Source organism: Trypanosoma equiperdum, assembly GCF_001457755.1.
Source record: "Trypanosoma equiperdum strain OVI genome assembly, contig: ctg_1320, whole genome shotgun sequence".
In the NCBI taxonomy this organism is placed as follows: Eukaryota; Euglenozoa; class Kinetoplastea; order Trypanosomatida; family Trypanosomatidae; genus Trypanosoma; species Trypanosoma equiperdum.
This window is the reverse complement of record NW_027123306.1, coordinates 7,359-25,079: the sequence shown is the minus strand read 5'-3', so window position 1 is coordinate 25,079 and position 17,721 is coordinate 7,359. Positions and strand designations below refer to the sequence as shown.

Sequence of the window (17,721 nt, the reverse complement as noted above, 5' to 3'; positions counted from 1 at the left end):
TCTGAAGCTCCTCGTCCCGTTTCGCCATCCGATCTTCAAACATCCCTAACTCAGCCTTCAACCGGCTAATTTGTTGACGCAACTGGTCCGCTGAGATATTCTGTCTAGCGATACTTTGATGCAACTGTGTATTGTTCTTCTCTAGTTCCAGGGAGCGCTTCTCAAGAACGTCATATGATGCCTGCAGCTGCTCATACCGAGCGTTCGTTTCATTCAACTCCTGACAGCGCGTGTGGAGTTCCGCCCGAGTGCGCTCCAACACCAATTCCGTATTCACGAAGCGAGTTTGCACCGACTCGAATAACTCAAAAGAAACGGAAATGGCGGGGATAGTGCTTGGCGGAGGTCCCTCTTCCCCGTAAAAGAGCGCCTTCATAGCGCCGTAACCCGGCTCTCCCATGGACTCCAGAATAACCCGGTAGCCCTCTCCGTATTCAATCGCGGCTTTGGCCTCAACGCTGATGGGCCGCTCGCTGCCAGCCGCCGCGCCATCGTTTGCGGCGGCGCCGGTGACTGACCCGATGCTGCTGGACGGGCTGCGATCCTCACCCAATGGGTTGGGTCGATGGAACCCTCCAGAGTGACCTGCAACAGCGGCATCGTTCATTTCTTTTGCCAAGATGGCTAACGCACAGACCGAATACAACCAGAGCCAGGTAAACTATATGTTACCTGCTTCCCTTTTCGTTCCCCCCTTTTCTTTCCTTTTTAGTCACTTTCAGACCTGAATAGGAGGCAAGTAATGGCAAAATAATGTTTTTGCTTTGTAATGATGATGATAATAATAATAATAACGGATGGAGAGAATGTCAGCACACAAAGGGCATCGATTTCGGTGCCACACACGTTCTTGTCTCCCTTCCCCCCTTTTTTCCTCCTTATCCCTGGGTCAAAAGGTGGAGAAAAGCAAAAACACCTTACATTTCCCCCCTTTCACCAAGTCCTTCTTATCACACCACAATGTGAACGTACGCGAGCACATTTGCAGCTGCTTCGTGCCTCACTTCCACCCACCTTACCGCTCCTTACGCACAACAGGAGCCAGAAAAGATTAAGTGAAAGGGGGACGAACTGAATGTGGACTGATATTAAGGTCCAGCCCTGTTGGCATGAGTTACAGTCATAAATTTACAACCCACGACATGCAGGTGAAAGGGAGGAGGGAAAAAACAGAGAAGGAAAAAAAAGGTGAATCAAGCAGCAAAGAACACCAACTACCATTGCTCAATAGACCCCTGGTTGGAGGACCAATAGAGGTAGAATCTATGAGCACTGGCAATCAACATAAAATTATTCGCACACGCACGCACCTCCCCCCTCCCTCCCCCACCCCCTCCTCCCGCTAGCGCCATCACCGACCCAACGAAACAACAGCGCCCATTTGCGCACGCCGCAAGAACCTGCCATATTTCCCCCCTTCCTTTCCTCCACACCCTCACAGTGATGCGCCGCAAGGCAAGCACTTACGAAGCCCCAAACCATCATCATTATCAGTCGTCACTTTAAAAGAAAAAAACAGCTACGACCATTCCCCCGCACACGGTGGTCTTTCCTCCCATTTCCTCATGCACACACACACACACACACACACACAACAAAAGGCAGGCAAGTGCACTTCCCAATCGCGGCAAAAAGTAACGTAAACACGAAAAAAAACACGAAAAGGGAACGCTTTTCCTTTTGCCTTGGTGCTGCATTTCTCGAAAAGGTTTGGTAAGCCCGTGGGAAGAGAGAGTAAAGTGCGGTAACCGCACAATCAGCAACAAGCAAAGTAACATTTAATGGAAAGAATGACAACAGCAATAACCATAATAATACAACGAAAAAAAAAAACAGGGAACCCGTCGGGAAGAGAAACACGGAATGCCTGAAAACTTGAAGAGGGATAACAAAAAAAAAAGGACGAACGAATTCCATGTAAACAGCCTCCGTAATAATAAAAACAATAAAGCCATCGCATGAACATGGAACACCGCGATTTTGGCAGGCAAAAAAAAAATGCCGAAGCATCAACAGTGAACAATCATGTAAAAAACGAGACGCATTCAAGACAAACAAAAAGAAAAGCAGTACCATACGTGTCTAAACAAATGTGGCACCGAGGCTGAAGCGTATATTGGTTCTCACACCGCATTGACACCCCCTTCTGCTAACAACTGTCGATACTTCGCTGTCGCGGGAACTAATTGCTGAGGCACTGCCTCGTCGAAATGTGGCTGGCGAAGCAAGCAGCCGATGATGATCTCATACACTGCCATGAATTCTATTGCTTTTCGGCCCCTTCTCCCCCTACCTGCAACAACATTACCGTTACCACCACCACATTGCCCGTCCTTCGCGTGAGGGTTAGTGCCATTGATGCGCAAAGTAGATTCTTCCTCTTCTTCCTCTACTATCTTCAGAGACGACCGGAAAATGTCTCCCATCAGTCGCGCATGAATGAGACGCTCCGTAGGTCCGAGTCCCTGCTGAGAATGACTCACAACAGAGTAGAGATATTTCGCTGCCTCCACAAGCCGTTTTTCCTGTAACAGCACCTCCACAATCTTATCATCGGCACGGAGCCTCACTAACGTATCCATGCCCATCTGCCACCACTCCTCACCCATATCCAGGAAGAGAAGAGCCATGGGTAATTGATCTGTTATGACGGTAGACCGCAGGAAATGCCTCAGAGGACCACAACCATCGGCGACGTATGGGAAAAGGCGCATGAGGTCCTGCTGAAGTCCACCTATCAGTGTAACACCGGTGCCCACCACACAACGAGCATATTCCAGTAGGGCGTAAAAGAGGTACCGGCAGAAACACAAGTGCGCGGAAGCCGAACCGCTGGTCGAAGCAAGCGACCCCGCATCCATCGCATCCCCTGCGTACGTTTGTGTACCCTCTCTCATGTGACGCATCGCAGAGTCAACCAAAGGAGTAAACACGTCACGCTCTAGTCCAACCTGACCAATGCTTTCCTCAAGTAGTGAAACATCACGACGATGGGTCGAGGCATGAGACGATGTACATGCCGCAAGGATGTCCTGTATCGTCAGAGAACTCCTGCAGCGCCACGGTGGGCAATACGGCAACGGTCCATCCGTATCCTCCTCCGGAAGCCAATGGCAGAGCGCGGTAAGATTACCCGTAAGTAAAGCCGTACGGCTGAACTCCTGCTGGGGTATCAGAGAATATGTATCCCTCCCCGGTGTTCCACGTACAGTGGCCTCATGCAACGTGCTGGTTGAGGTTCGCGGACCCTTTATGCCGCATGGTGCCCGCAAGTGGTGATGAGCCGCATGGTGAGCTGTGATTAACTCGAAAGTACGGCCCACAGCAGAAAGGTGTTTCCGCCTCAAAAGCATATCGTACACAAGCGAGTGAACAGCCTTCCCAGCACAGTACATACGATTAAGATAAAACTGCACACGCTGACAGGGCTGCGACATTACAGCAGCTAATGCAAAGGGATTAACACCAACGAGGCACACGGCACCACTGCGGCGGTTGAGCAACAACGGCAGTGCACCAGAGACAAAATCGAGGTTGTAAATCTCATTATCTTCACACGAAATGGGATTGAACTTGTCCACGCGTTCCCCTGGGTGCAGTGAAAGTGCCGCACTAAGCAGCGGTTGCATAACAGGAATCGCCACTTCTGCCCCGGAAGCATCGTCACACATGCAAATACGGCCTTTTCTCACGCAGCTATTCCGAACTCTGTTCGCCAGCCATGAAAACCACGAGGACTGCGTGAACATCCTGCGCCCCGCTTGGTCATTCCCCTCTCCTGAACTTATCGTATCCGACGAGATAACCCCTGAGCGACGCTGCATTTCAGATTCCCCAACTGAGCCTCGTGCACCAGAAGCGTTGGTATGCCATGAACAGTCATGGTTGGCATCCTCTTCCCAATCCTCCTCGCAGTGAAGAATGTCAAATGCTGTCGATACGCCCAAACGCGGGGCATGCAAAACAACAAGATTATCGATCACCTGAAGTGCGATCGGCTCTCGACGCATATGCAGTTGGAAGTCAGTGCGCAACACTGCGTGCATCGTGAAAGAACTAACACCCCCGCTCTTTCCATCATCCGCAGAAGGAACGTAGCGAAACAATGTAACGCCGCTACTCCTCCGTGAAAGGCTACAGACAAACAGCTGTTGGTACAGCGCAAGCAGAACAACAGGATATCGCACAGGAGGTGCGTTCATACATGCGGCAGCTGGGAGTAGTGAAGAGGCCGTCGTCTCCCGCTCCCCTTCAGCCGCCAGAAAGTTCTCCTCCAGCCTTAATGACGGCAGCCTACGAAGCCCCTGTTCTCCCTGAAGCTCAAACACCTTTACGTGCCACGGTTTCAGCATATTAATTGACAGTATAGCCATAGCTGCTGGACAGTAGTGCCAGTAGTCTGTGTGCGTCGTGTAGCGGCATAAAAGCACCCAGCCATCTTTGTTTTCAGCACTCTTAGCACCGTACGGTATCCCAAGGAGATCTATGCTAATTGACGTGATGCAAAGGATCCGGCGAGTCGAAGGAGTGGCGGACTCACTGCTTTTTGTAGCACACCGCTGCTGCCGGTGCGGGTCACTCGCCGTAAACGGCGTAAGCAGCAAACCCCGATATGGCGCCTGACTTCCATTATCTCCTCTGTCCCCCCACACATTTTCCACCCAATAAAATGCACAGACGGGGTAAAAACCTTTGCGGAACCGCAGGTTTCGCGGTTTACACTGATAGGTTGCTATGAGGCTGTTTTCCCACTTGTTCTCCCCTTGCATTTGCAGGTGGCAAAGAAAGAAGAAAACAGCATCAGTGTTTAAACTAACCGCAATGAGATGAGCCGGGCCCGTAGCATTACTGCACACGGGAATGGGGCAGCGCTTGGCGTGGTGAATTACTGACTGGTCATCGCTGCTCTTGGGCACAATTCTGAATGAAACGGCGTCACCGCACAGCATGGGGTGGTGCCGCAGCCACTTCTCCTCCTCTGTAAACCGTTGCTGTTGATGTTTCTGGTCCCCGGGTTGGTCAAGTGAGGTTTCTATCCGATCCGCCGCCCCCTCCTCCTCCTCCTCATGCAACAATAACTGGTAAAAGCACACCTCGCGAGAATTATCACTGAAAATGACGACGTCATTTGCTACCTCATCAATGTATATTCGCGATACAACAATGTTAGGGGCCCCCTCCACGCTACCGCCATTCTTACAGCCATTAGCAGCTGTACCGCTGGCACTGGTTTTGCCTTCGCGAACACCGACAGGACCCCCATGCGTTTTGAAGCGGAATATGGGCTTCTGGAACACTACGAATGGTGGGGTAGTGGACGCGTTGTACGACATGCCTATGGAAAAAAGCGAAACAAAAAAAAAAGCGGCAACAACAATAACAAAAATGAAAGCAACCAAAAATGAGTTGCTACTGGCGCTGCGGCCTAAAAGACCCTATTATTTCTTTTCCCGCTTGCTGCTGTTAACGGGGGGTAGTTTCTTTTTCTTTTTCTCTCCCTCTGGGGGAAAGAGCGGGGATTCTTGACCTTCTCTCCCTCACACTTCTCTTTGCGACCTTTTCTTCCACCAGCGCACTCTGAAGCCAGTAGGAATTACTGATTGCAACATTGTGTTACGGGAAATGGGGAGACATGTACAAGTGTGTGTGGGTGTTTAAGCACAAAAGGGAAAGAATAGAGAGAAAACGGGCAGCAGTAGTAACCAGAGCGGTAAACGACAGACGACCAAAAAAAAAAAAACGAACGAACATGGGTATGCAAAAGCATTCAACAAGAGGCTCACAGTAAAGAACCCCACCAACATGTTAAGTGCAAAAGCAGGGTTAGGGGGCGTGAAGACACGCTTCCTAACCTTCGCTAAAGAAATAACAGAGAAAAATAAACTTCTGTTTTTTTTTTATTTAAAGAAAACAAAGACTAGCGGAAAAGTGTTATTAGACAAACGCTGCGCAGTGTATGAACCATACCCAAGACCACAAAAACAAGACGTATCTTCACGTACGTGTATGTGTGCCCGCACCTAGGCATCTGCCCGAGCATCAACGTGTTTGTCATTACACGAAGGTATAGAAGAAAACATATGTGTACCAGACAAATGACGCATTACTTTTGTCAACTAATAACTTAACTCACGTTTGAGGAAGGATTTGGGGCTCGTCAGCCAAGCCATATCATAGCTCTGTGACGACATAATGGCGTACAAAAACAGCATAGAGCATGTCGCCGGTGCAGTCATTGTATGAAACAGAATATCGAATGAGAGGGAAAGCAGGAACGCTGTTGTGAGCACTGGGAAGGCAGCGTAAAAGCGCCCCACCATGTAGCAACCACAGCAAAGCAGAAACACCTGAAACGCACCAGGAGTACGCCACCGGACCCAACTCCAGTATCGAGGCATCTCATCGACATTCCGTGCCATCCATTCGGGAAGAAACTTGTAGTAAAAATATTGCGTGTCACTTACTAAGTTACGATAGCGACGGTCTATGGTGGGGCTCTTTGTAATGATTTCGTATGCTTTATTGATCTGATTCAACCTCGATATGTCGCCGACACGATTTGGCTCCAGATCGGGGTGGACCTCACGCATAAGCTCATGGTAACGCAACCGTACCATATGAGTGGAAGCCCCGGGCTTCAAGCCAAGTACCCGCCACGGGTCATAACCCTCCGCCTCATACGCGGGTGTCTCTTCATTCGCCTGATCCGAACCCGACCTGCCTGATATATTTTTCAACACATCCTCCTCGCGTGGTTTACGACTATGGCGGGAGCTCTCAATATCAGCAGGGACGCTGCCGTACGGAACTCCGCTGCCTCTACGGTAAATATGACCAATACACCCACATGGCATGGCGACGCGAGGGCGCCGTAATGCCACGCGCCACATGGAATGTATAAACTTATGAGTAAATAGATAATAAAATAATGTGTACGGACAATTTTACTTGTGGTCGGTGGTTTTAATTACACGGTGGCGCCTTTGATTAAGTAACTAAGCGCACGAAGGGAAATCTCTTCACACGGTTTCTTTTTTTTTCCTTCTCGCCACTTCCTTTCCTTCGTTTTAACGTGTCAGTCAACTCCCCGTTTAAACGAGCTGCGGAGACACGTAATAGAAGCTTGCGTGAATGACCCTTGTACTCAAGTGTAGAGCTAAGAAGCGTGCTCGTTGGCGCTCTAAAAAAAAAAAATTACGCCTCCACTTTGCTACTAGCAGCACGTCTCACTGTGCCCTTTTTTTTATTTAAAAAATCTTTTTGGAGGAAAAATCAGTTAAAGGTGGTGAAAGAATCAACGGCAGAGGGCGATGTATTTTTGTTTGACGTGCTTCGCATACGCACACACACGTGAACCTTGGTCACAAGTGGGAGAAGAACTTTAAGTGGATGACGGACATGTGTGCAACCTTCGGCAGTAAAATTATAACCTCAAAATAAATGGGTGTGCTTCACTCTTAGCGACGTCACCGCCAACAAAAAGAACACACGCACAAGCGCTACACCCCACCTCACGCCTTCCCATCGACGAAAAAAAATGTTCGTTGGGCACAAACATTAGTGTACACTTGCGTACACACCAACATGCGCACACTTATTACTCGCAGACATTATCGTGGCGCACAACTTAAAAGCAGGAAGAGTGAGAGAGAGAGAGGTGTGTGTATATATAAATATATAAGTAAATGTTACATTCCGCCTCCGGCCACCCTACAACCGAGAGAGTGAAAACAACCAGACAAAGAGTAGGTGTGGCAAGTGCACACTCACACAAACATACAGCCCCATTCCAAAGCGCTCCACCACACAATTAACGTTAACGTCACCTTTTCCCTTTGGTACTTCCCCTTTCAGTCCTTCGTTGCCGGAATCTGCCTAACCTGCAAAGACGAAAGCACTCAAACTAGGCCACCTACGCAATCACCCAACAATATTGAGTCAAAGTAACTACAAAATGAAGGTCCACAGAAGCCCGTGTATAATCATTACAATGGCAGTTGCCAACCGCCGCTCATGATACAGCACAAATGCCCACAACGAGAGAACCAATGACACCCAGAGCCATTCCACTAACGGGCACAAGAACAGTAAAGCCACAAACAACATGGTAGTTAGTCCTATGCTTGCCGTATGAAGGTCCTGCGGACTGCGGAGAAGGAGCAAACGTCTCACTGGCAATTGCTGAAGCGCAGCGTAGCCCACAACAGCTGTAACCACATGATGTAAAAGAAGCAGTGGGTAATATATGAGCCCCCACAAGATTCGATACCAACTCGCGTACGGAGCCCCAGCATACGGCTCTTCCATAAGAAGAAGGCTGTGAGTAAAACTGACTACGGAACACTGCGGGTCGAGGTTTACCTGCGAAGGGGTCCCATCTCCCCTCGTTGACGAGTGTGGAATGGCAGGAACACATACTTTCAGGAACACGGAACCATTCACTGCGAGCGCTCCGCCGCTTTGGGGCTCATCACGTACGTAATCGTGCACGCTATGTACGTGCGCCCGGCCGTAACGAACAAAATCGGCTGCCATCATCGCGTAAGCCCGAGCCGCCGCAGACGTGTTAACGTTAAACATAATCTCCGGTATCATCTCCTCCCCCTGTGCCGTTTTAACATGCGTTTGCTTCAGCAGATGCCCTAAAGGCACGGAAACGCTGGTGAGTATGGCGGCAAGCCGACGCGCGAGCGGTACCTCCCCACCAAGCATATCACGCAAACTATACACCACCAGCTCCATAACCAAGAAGGGTTGAACGCCCTGGTTATTCCAACTATGCCATAGGGAGCGGAGAGCCACTAAAGCAGCGGTAGGGCACATGGTCGTGAAGCGCCACTCACGAGGCACAACCGCCGCGTCATAGAATGGGATCCGAAGCGGGGCAGAGAACGTAGACCTAGCAGGCTGTGACGACTGCAAATACCGTGTTTGTAGCATGGATGGCGACGACCACAGACCAGTGAGATCACCCGCAACAAAGAATGTGCTGTCGGCAAGTAGACAGCCTTGGCACTCTGTGGCTATGCCAGGAACAGCGAAGAGAATCTCCTCAATAGTACTGAAGGGACGAATTGGGGGAAGCAAGTTGGTACCATCGTCCACTACAAGCGAAGCACCCATGTAATACTTGTCATGCGTTCCGCTGCTCAATGTATCCTTCTGCATGTTTCGCTCAGAAGTAATGCGTACACCGATGAATGTGTCATTGTAGCGATAGATGAGCCGCTGTTGTTGTCCGTTCCCGGGGTCCTTAAGAACCTCAGAGAAAAAGTAACTGACAAAATGGGAACGGTAAACGCCACCTTGCTGCAGAAACAGGTGGTGGACACTGTCAAAACTGTGATGCTCCACAATGCTGAAACTGTTCAGTAACGCCACACTATGTGGAGAACGCTTGCGCTTTCCAACGCCCGCACGGCTCCGTCCCTCGCTTTGCCCCGGTCGCAACCGTCTCGTGTTCAACGAAGACCCAGCATTAACAACAGCCCATCCGCCCGATCCTTCGACGATTGGTGCATTACTGTCATCATCAGCATCGTAATCATCAGAACTGTAACCGTAGTCACCCGGATTGGCAGCACCCTCTTCATCTTCACCCACGTGTTCGTTCCAAGTGTCCCCAATGAGTTCAACACCGAGCTCCACGCCTTTACGTCGCATATCAGCCTCACACAATAGCAGGGGGCGTTTCCTTCCCGTTGCCGCCCAAACCACCGGAAGGGAATCACCTTGAGAGGGTAGTGATCGCAGGTGCAGCAGCGCCAACGTAGGTCGAACCTCCACCACAAACGAAATAGTGGTCCGCCCTTGGGTGTGACTATCTTGTACAAGGGCATCACGCATTGTGATGCGGAGCAGTCGGGGAAGTTGAAGCCGCTTCAACAGCTGCCCACTTTCCTGCTGCTCGTTGTACTCAATCGGACTCAGCATCTGAAACGAAGGGCAAGGAGACAGCTGCAGCCGCAAATGCTTGCGTGTCGCAGAATCAACGCTCACATCCATCCCGGCACGCATCTGTGCCAAACAAGAGGCGAGGCCCACGCCTGCCGTAGAGCCCTCTGGGCCACCGCCCTCCTCTATGACATCAGGATTCTGCAGCTCCTCTAACAAAACATTCTGCGGAGGAAACGCGCCTCCACTAACGAACCTTGTGCCGCTTACATTAATAAAAATGGTCGGAACTCGCCCCTCAACCTCGCACTGCTTAATCGCTGGTGGCGACGCCCCCACCGCTGGCGGTTCGTCCATTACCTCAACACGGGAAAACAGCACGAGCGAAGCGGGCGCAGTGGATGTGACTGAAATGTTTGTTCCACATATCAAATCCTTGTGTAGAGCCGTCCGAAGAAATAAGTTGTGGGGAACCGAGAATGAAGCGTAGTAAGGTAACTTAACTCGGATGGCGTACACACCCTCACCCGTTACGCCCTCGTACAAACGTGCAGCGGCCACGAAGCGCTCCTCCGCTGTCATGGCAGCAGTTGCCGCAGTGAGCACCAGTTGTTGTTGCTGCTGAGCATGCTGCCGATCTTTTTCAGCCTTTTCCCGTCGTGCTTTTTCGATCTCATCAAGTTGACTCTTTGTTATTCTTCGGCGGGCGAGCGCCTGCTGCACTTCTGGTCGCAACCCCGTCACGTCAATACCCTCACGCGTGAGACGGAATTCCTCTCGTAGCGCTTTTAGTTGCTGTTCGACCACCTCCTGAGACACAAACTTCTGTTCCTTCGAAGGAACGAAGCTGGCACGCCGAGAACGCAGAGTGGATTCCGTATCATCAGGAAGTCTAAGAAGCTGCTCGAGCGAAGCAAAAAGTGGTTCGCATGTCACCTCAGCGCCGCCCACGTGGCGAACGTACTCTTCCCACTCGGGGGCAGTCCCCCCCGCGGCCCCGTCAGGATGGTTGACCTCAGTCCAATACGTAAGCACCTCCGACCCGCGCAGTGTACCACGGACACATTTGGCAAGGAAGCTCTCCATCACCTCCCGCTCCTGATGGTGATCGTGACTACCTTCTCCCTTTTGACCAGCATATGGATGTGAAGACGTGGCGTGAAGAAAACTCGCCATGCGCCCTGGCTGACTTCGGTCCAAGTGAAAGACGACGTCCACCGACCTGCTACCATTCTTCATTCCCGCCCCCCTGTCTGTCGCATTGCTCCTCTCCCAGTGCATATACGTCCTTTCACTAATATCCAACTCGGAGGCAACAATATCAGCAACGCCCAGCTGACCAAGCAATGGCCGCATTGCCCGATCCTCACGCACGAGGGTGGAGGGGTTCATAAAAGGCAAAAATTTTGACAGCCCATCAGATGCCTCAGCAGCAGGACGGGAGCGGAAGCGAAACCATGACGAATCCTCAGCCGACCCACCAACGCTCCAGGTAGAAGCCCCCTCAATCACTTCGCTCGGTACAAAATCCCCCCCAGTGTGATGGCATGGTTGTGACATGCTGAGGTGCTCCTGGGCGAGGAAAAGGTGATGCGATACCTCTTTCGACTGCAAGTGATGTTCTGTTGCTATGACAGTAAAGGAAATGCACTGTCTTGAGTTATCAACCTTGATGTCGGACCAGCGCGTGGTGCGTGCAACCCACCATGGTAACGAGCAGCCACTGGCCGTAAGCCGCTCAGCACTACTCTTAATAGAATTCTCAAAGTCACCGGGTGCGACAAGGTGCACACCCAAATTCGACGACGAGGGCTTCTCCTGGGCCGCTACAGCATTAGAGGAGCTTGCTGGTTTAATACCTTCCGCATGAAGGCAGATAGAAAAGCGACCGCGTCCAGAGTACGCGTCGCATTCGTGATCTAGTGTGGTATTCACTGAGAGAAATGCAGAAACACGCTCAATTGTCAGCAGTCGCTGTTGTACAAATGGGCAACGTTTCCTCAGCATAGCCCCAAACAACCGAGGTGATGCGTGAAGCTCATACTGCAAATGGGTGGTGCCAACCGGAAGATTCCCCACGAATAAGGCTGTCTCCTCCGGTGCATCTTCCGACCTTCCACTATTGTTCCCTCCGCCACCAATACCGCTTGTAGTCTGATTTTTATAGACGCGACCGACTCGTAAGGTTGGATCGCGAGCTGACAGTAAAGCTGACGCCCTACGGTCAGCGGGCTCTACGAGCACCCAGCCTAATGTTGAGCCCGTGATGAGCATCTCAACACTACTCGACAATGTCACAAGGCGAGTTGTGCGAAGGTTTTCCGTTAAAACCAGCAGCCGCACCGTGTCATAATCCACCAAAATACCAGGTTGACCCTTCTGCCTTCGTTCATCGTCATCCGTTGTGCGTGCGCTGGCATATACGGACCAGCGTACGGTGACAATACCAAACGGAAGCCCCTTCACCACAGTGTGGGGACTGCTAACATCCTCAAACTTAATACCACTAAAGTTCGTCTCGTCTGTCAGCGTAATGTTGTCCGCCGTTTGCACTGACACCACTTCCCACCTCGTAGTAAAGCTACAATTAATGGCTTGTGGTAGTGGGGCCGCGGTGAGTACAGCCGTGTCCCCACATACAGTCAACTCATTCTCCAACACTCGTGCGTGTGTCACATGCAAAGTTTCGGTGACGGTGACGTTGGGGCACACGTTGGGATGGACAGGATCAAGGTGCTGGTGAGACAACGTGTACATTCCTGGAACTCGAATGTTATTCAGAAGGACAGTCGCACCACCGGCACCGCGAAGGATCGCACGGGGGTGCGGTTGACGCAGCGGGATAATCTGTATCGAATCCAAAAGCCGCTGCGTACCGACTGAGGTGGTTTCCGCCGGCACGACAGTAACTGCCCGCCACTGCGATGTGCGACCATCAGCTGGAGCGTCAACATGCAAAACGGCACGCTTCCCTACAATCCAATGTGTTCTCATTCCGGCTGCCGAGCTTTGGTGCTTACCCAGCGGTTCTCCACCTTCTTTTCCTGCTGTTGTGCGTGATTGGGACCCAAAGGAATTACTCTGTCGTCCAGAGCGCCGCATCGGGCAGTTACCAGGGGCCCAATTGTCGCTCAACACACTGAAGTTCAAAGTTACGGGCGCCGGATGTACACGCTTTAGCATAAATGTCTCGGACTCCAAAGTTTCGGTTAGTGCATTGTACACTGTGAGTTTGCACGGAGTAGCACCCGCTGAACCTTGATACAGAATTGAAAACGTTGGGCTGCGCTTCTCCACCATCATCACGCCATCAGCAGTATTGCTGTCAGTGCTGGACCGCCCAGTAGCAGTATTTTCACACGTCCATGTAAAGTCGTAGTGGTATTTTGTGTGGAGCCACGGATGACGAGAAAAGTTAAAAGTGGATTCGCAGAACGCGATGTCGCGCACACCAATCACATCCACCAAACCACGTGGGTTGAGGGCAAGAAACGAAATATTCCCGGGCCGCGAAAGACACATTCCACGGCGCGCAAACTCTGCAGCAGCGCCCTTCCGAGAAGGCAGTTCAGCCGCTGCGGCAACGGCAGCTAAAGACAGTCGTACATTATACTGAAACGGGTAGTTCGAGCTGTTACTGAGCCCATGAAGCTGCATATATTGTCCTGTCTGCGAGTTGTTGTGTGAAAAGCGGGCATCACATTCACGATCAATGTTGTAATCGCGGTGGTGTCTTTCCATCTCCCAGTACGCTGCTTCGTCACTAAATATACCTTCATTGTTATCCTTCCCATTGGAGCCGTGTTCGTGCGAGCCACTGACACCAACAGTGGGTGGGCGGACGAAGCGGCGAAGCAGCAACGGTCCAGCAGTGGTGGCAGCGGCGCTATCGTCGGGATCGGTGAAGGTATTGGGTTCGTCACTCTTCCCACTTCTATCGTCACTTACCGCAAGCCCTGTCCGTGCAAAGTGACTTGCCGTCACGTGCAGCTGATGGGCAGCATCATGTTCGTAAGCGAAATCCACCTCGTAATCTCCTTGTGAACCGGAATAGTTGAAAGTGTAGTGAACCGCAGCAGCGTACCCTGCGATAGGGATGATGCGACGCGCGAAATAACGCGGTTGTGCCTCGTGATGCACCATAGTTTCGTCAGTGGTGTTACTGTTGTCGCCACTGCGAGTAACGGTATGTTGGCTCTCATCGCCTGTTGTGATACCACCATCCAGCCACTCCACAGAAGGCAACGCAAGCGTATCAATGGGTGACCCACTACCACGTCTATCCCCACCGCTGAATTTATGAAACAGCAGATGTGGTGGTCGCTGACAGCGTCGCAGCGAAAACGTTTGTGTAACACTCCCCACCAAATTGCGTGCACTCCACATGGCTTCACACCACCGGTCCACCTCGACACCACATACAACCACTAAAGCATCAGCCGAGCCATTATACCCCTTCGTCAAATCTACTTTCTGTTTTTCCTTGGAGAAATATGGTGGAGCTGAGGCCTCTTGGCAGGGGCGGATGTCCCAGCGAACCTCCTCATCCTTCTGTGGTTCCCGTGGCGGTGACAGCGCAACACAACCGTCCTCCGTGTACACCGGCACGAACTCTGGCGCGACAGGTGGTGCAGGGACGGCAACGAGAGAAACAATGTACTCTACAACGCGTGGGGGACAGCGTGATGTATAAGGGGCAGCTAGTAACTTATCCTGCACCGCTTCTCCCGGATCCTCCGCTATGAACTGTAGCGTCCCCTCTGGTAGCACTTGCCGAATGTTGGGTACAGCGGATGTGTTCAGTTCCGCGGCGTAAGTCTCGTCGACGGATATCAAGCTGATTGGAGGGTTGACAACCCACCGGCCCGTAATCTGTATATCTGTGTCTTTATCCCTCTCATCTAAGCTTTCCTCATGCTGACCAATTACAGGATGCGGAGGACGAACGGTCAACCGACGTTCATGCATCGGTAGTTTGACGTCAACCCTTCTAGGCAAAGCAGACATTCGGCGCACAATGAGGACCGACGGCGAGCGTACCTCAATAACTGTGAGCCTCCCATCAGAAGAGATAACACGTGAAAGCGAGGGATCGAGAAAGCCTCCAAATGGTCCCTCATTATCATTGTCATCATCAACAACATCACTTCCCTGACGTTGCCGCAGTTGCTCGATGTGCTGTAGATATGAAGTATCCACTTCAACACGCACGACCCACATCAGCTCCGCTACCCCCCGCTTCAACATCTGCAATACACCGAAGTGGCTGCCTCCCATTCCCGTAGCGATCCGACAGGGGCCAACGCCGCTTTCAGTGCACTTAAAGTGCCCCTCTACAACCTCCTGTGTACCACCCGACCGGGCCAAATCTTCCCATGGCAAATCCCCCGCGAGACGTATAAGCATCCGCTGCCGAGACCGCATCGTCTCTAACAGCCCTCTAAGCTCAAACGCCTCTAGCGAAATCCTGTCATCACAAACTGTAACTGGAGAAGTGACCGGCTCCAGTAGCAATGCCTGGACCGCCCACAACTCCTGCATCTCCAGTAGCACCGGCTCACACACCTCGTCCATGTCACGCACGTAGTACGACAGTACGTTGCGGCCAACGGTAAGCGGGTACCAAACAAACGCTTCGGAGAATGGGTTGTGGGGTACATGGGGTGGTGAACCATCGCTCCCACGCACCTCATCGCTGGTTTGTGTACGGATCCAATACCCGGTATGGGATGGGCGCCCTTCATCAGGTAGCATGGCAAACGCTTGTTTCAGCTCTTCTCTTTCACGCGTGATGCGTGAAAGACGCAAGCGCCGGCCGACGCCAAAGTGAGGTTGTGTAACGTTAGAAAACTGCGCTGCTTTGCCTTCCAGTGTAAGAGGCAACCGTAAAACGAAAAGGCCGCTTAAGGTTTGCGTGGCAGCGCCACGAGAAACTGTTACCATCACGTTGTAAGTATGGTGCGGTATGACACTGAAGTAGCCGCTGGTGGTTATCTGTGGTTGAACCATTCCAGAGCCTTCCACCTCCTCTCTTAGTGCGGTATACAGGGAGACATTAAGTACAGCATTGGCTGCCCCTGTTACTGCAGTGGTATCTGTGATAATCCAATGCACGAGTGTTGCTGGAAGCAGTGCCGGTTGTAGAGTGAGAGACGCCGCCCACCCACCGTTGGCTAACTGTATAACAGGCTGACGAAGGACCTTCCCTTTAACATCCATTTCGGGTGTCACACTTCGGAGCTTTTGTCCCACACCACAATGCGATCCCAACCCAACTATAGATATTGGTGGTAGTGTGTCTGGCCGAGCGTGAAGCACAGGCATTACAAGCAGCGTGTGGGGGCACTTGCACTTTATTGCGACGTTAGAGACCCTGAGCTGGATATCGGCGGACGTACCGACAGCACCATCGACAGCACTGCCACTACCAACGCTACTATTACCAGTACGGGAACCGAGAGGCATGTCAAAGCCCCCACGGAGACCCGAAAGGGGGAGATTTAACGCAGTGGTTGTTGGCGGCTGTTGGAGCGGTACGCGACGAATGCCAGGCCCGACAGCACCGGTCACAAGCACAATTACGTCACCATCACCATCATTACCCCGCTGCATCTCCTCAGCGGAAGGCACATGTGAACTTTCGTAACGGTGTGGCGGCTGTCGCTGAGTGTCAAATATAACAACCCTATCACGGGGAAACATCCTCCGCTTCTCCCCAAGAGTTAAGGTATGAAACGGCGTGGACCGCAAGAGATCGTACAGGAAAGTATCGTAGCGAGATTGTTCCCGTAGCAACCGCCCGTTGAACTTATAACCGCAACACAAATTCAACTGAAGCGTGAGGTTGGCTGATACAAGGAAGCTTGCCGGCGTGAGTACGTCAGGGGCCGTGAAGGTTCCTGTGGCCCACACCATAGAGGCATGTGGACAGCCGTGATGTACCGAACATGGGGAAGATGAAACATTCGGCACGAGAAACTCGGACGATTTGAACAACTGCTCATTCAGTTCAGAAAGGTTATGTGGCGTCGCCTCAACTGATGCCTCCACAAATGCGTGTGTGGCGAGTGCGGCGATAATTACCGACACCGTAAGAAATGCAAACGGCGGCCTCGACAGAACCCCATCTCCAACAACGCGCGTCATCGCTAAGGAAGGGAAACGACTTCTATCACGTAAATAAACCTTCGTTCCCTTATCTTTTCTATGTTTACTTCGCTCGCTATGTTAGTGCCACCCTCAAAGACAACAACAACAACAATAATAATAATAATGGTAATGTACGCAGCACTTGAGTGTGGGTGTGCTGTTACGTTCCCTCTCCCCTTTTCTTCTTTCCCCCCCCCCTTTGCTTTGCTTTTTTGCTTCCGTCCCTCTTCTTCTTTTGGAACTTTTTCCACTCCTCCTGTCACCTCACCTTCAATCCCAGCGGTGCGCCTCTCAGGAGCTTGAAATGGATCAAAGTCCAAAGAAGTGACTTCAATTTCAGAAGAAGAAAAAAATGAAAAAAAAAAGGTGGACAAACGAAAGGATGAAAATGAGAAGTGAGCGATTAATCCAACAACAACAAAAAAAAAGTGTATGCAGGCGTTGAAGCAAGGTGAAAGAACCAAAAACAAAAAATAAACCCTTCCTTTTTGTTTGTTGTTGTTTTTTTTTTTGCCACGCGTGTGTGTGTGTGTGTGTGTGTGTTGGTGCATATGGATTAGAAGTTACGGAATCGGCTCATGGGAATTTAGTGAGCAAAATAAAAGGAAGATAACCGCATATTTGCCTGAGGAGGGGGGGGGGCGTATCCTCGGATTTCTCAGCCCTCATTTGTCGGCG

The 17,721-nt window shown here is 51.4% G+C and overlaps 3 protein-coding genes across 3 annotated transcripts; all 3 read right to left on the bottom strand.

Annotated features, from left to right (window-relative positions):
• Window positions 1-2,123: 2,123 nt before the first annotated feature.
• Window positions 2,124-5,333, bottom strand: TEOVI_000574000 (Colon cancer-associated protein Mic1-like, putative; the record flags this gene model as incomplete). Its single annotated transcript, XM_067221108.1, has 1 exon — window positions 2,124-5,333. The coding sequence occupies one exon, from the start codon at window positions 5,331-5,333 to the stop codon at window positions 2,124-2,126; it is 3,210 nt and encodes a 1,069-aa protein (XP_067077209.1).
• A 783-nt stretch (window positions 5,334-6,116) lies between these two features.
• TEOVI_000573900 (chaperone protein DNAj, putative) lies at window positions 6,117-6,890 on the bottom strand (the record flags this gene model as incomplete). The annotated part of the gene is made up of 1 exon (XM_067221107.1): window positions 6,117-6,890. One exon carries the CDS (start codon window positions 6,888-6,890, stop codon window positions 6,117-6,119), a length of 774 nt encoding a protein of 257 aa, XP_067077208.1.
• Window positions 6,891-7,947: 1,057 nt separating this feature from the next.
• On the bottom strand, window positions 7,948-17,040 carry TEOVI_000573800 (uncharacterized protein; the record flags this gene model as incomplete). The annotated part of the gene is made up of 1 exon (XM_067221106.1): window positions 7,948-17,040. The coding sequence occupies one exon, from the start codon at window positions 17,038-17,040 to the stop codon at window positions 7,948-7,950; it is 9,093 nt and encodes a 3,030-aa protein (XP_067077207.1).
• Window positions 17,041-17,721: the final 681 nt, after the last annotated feature.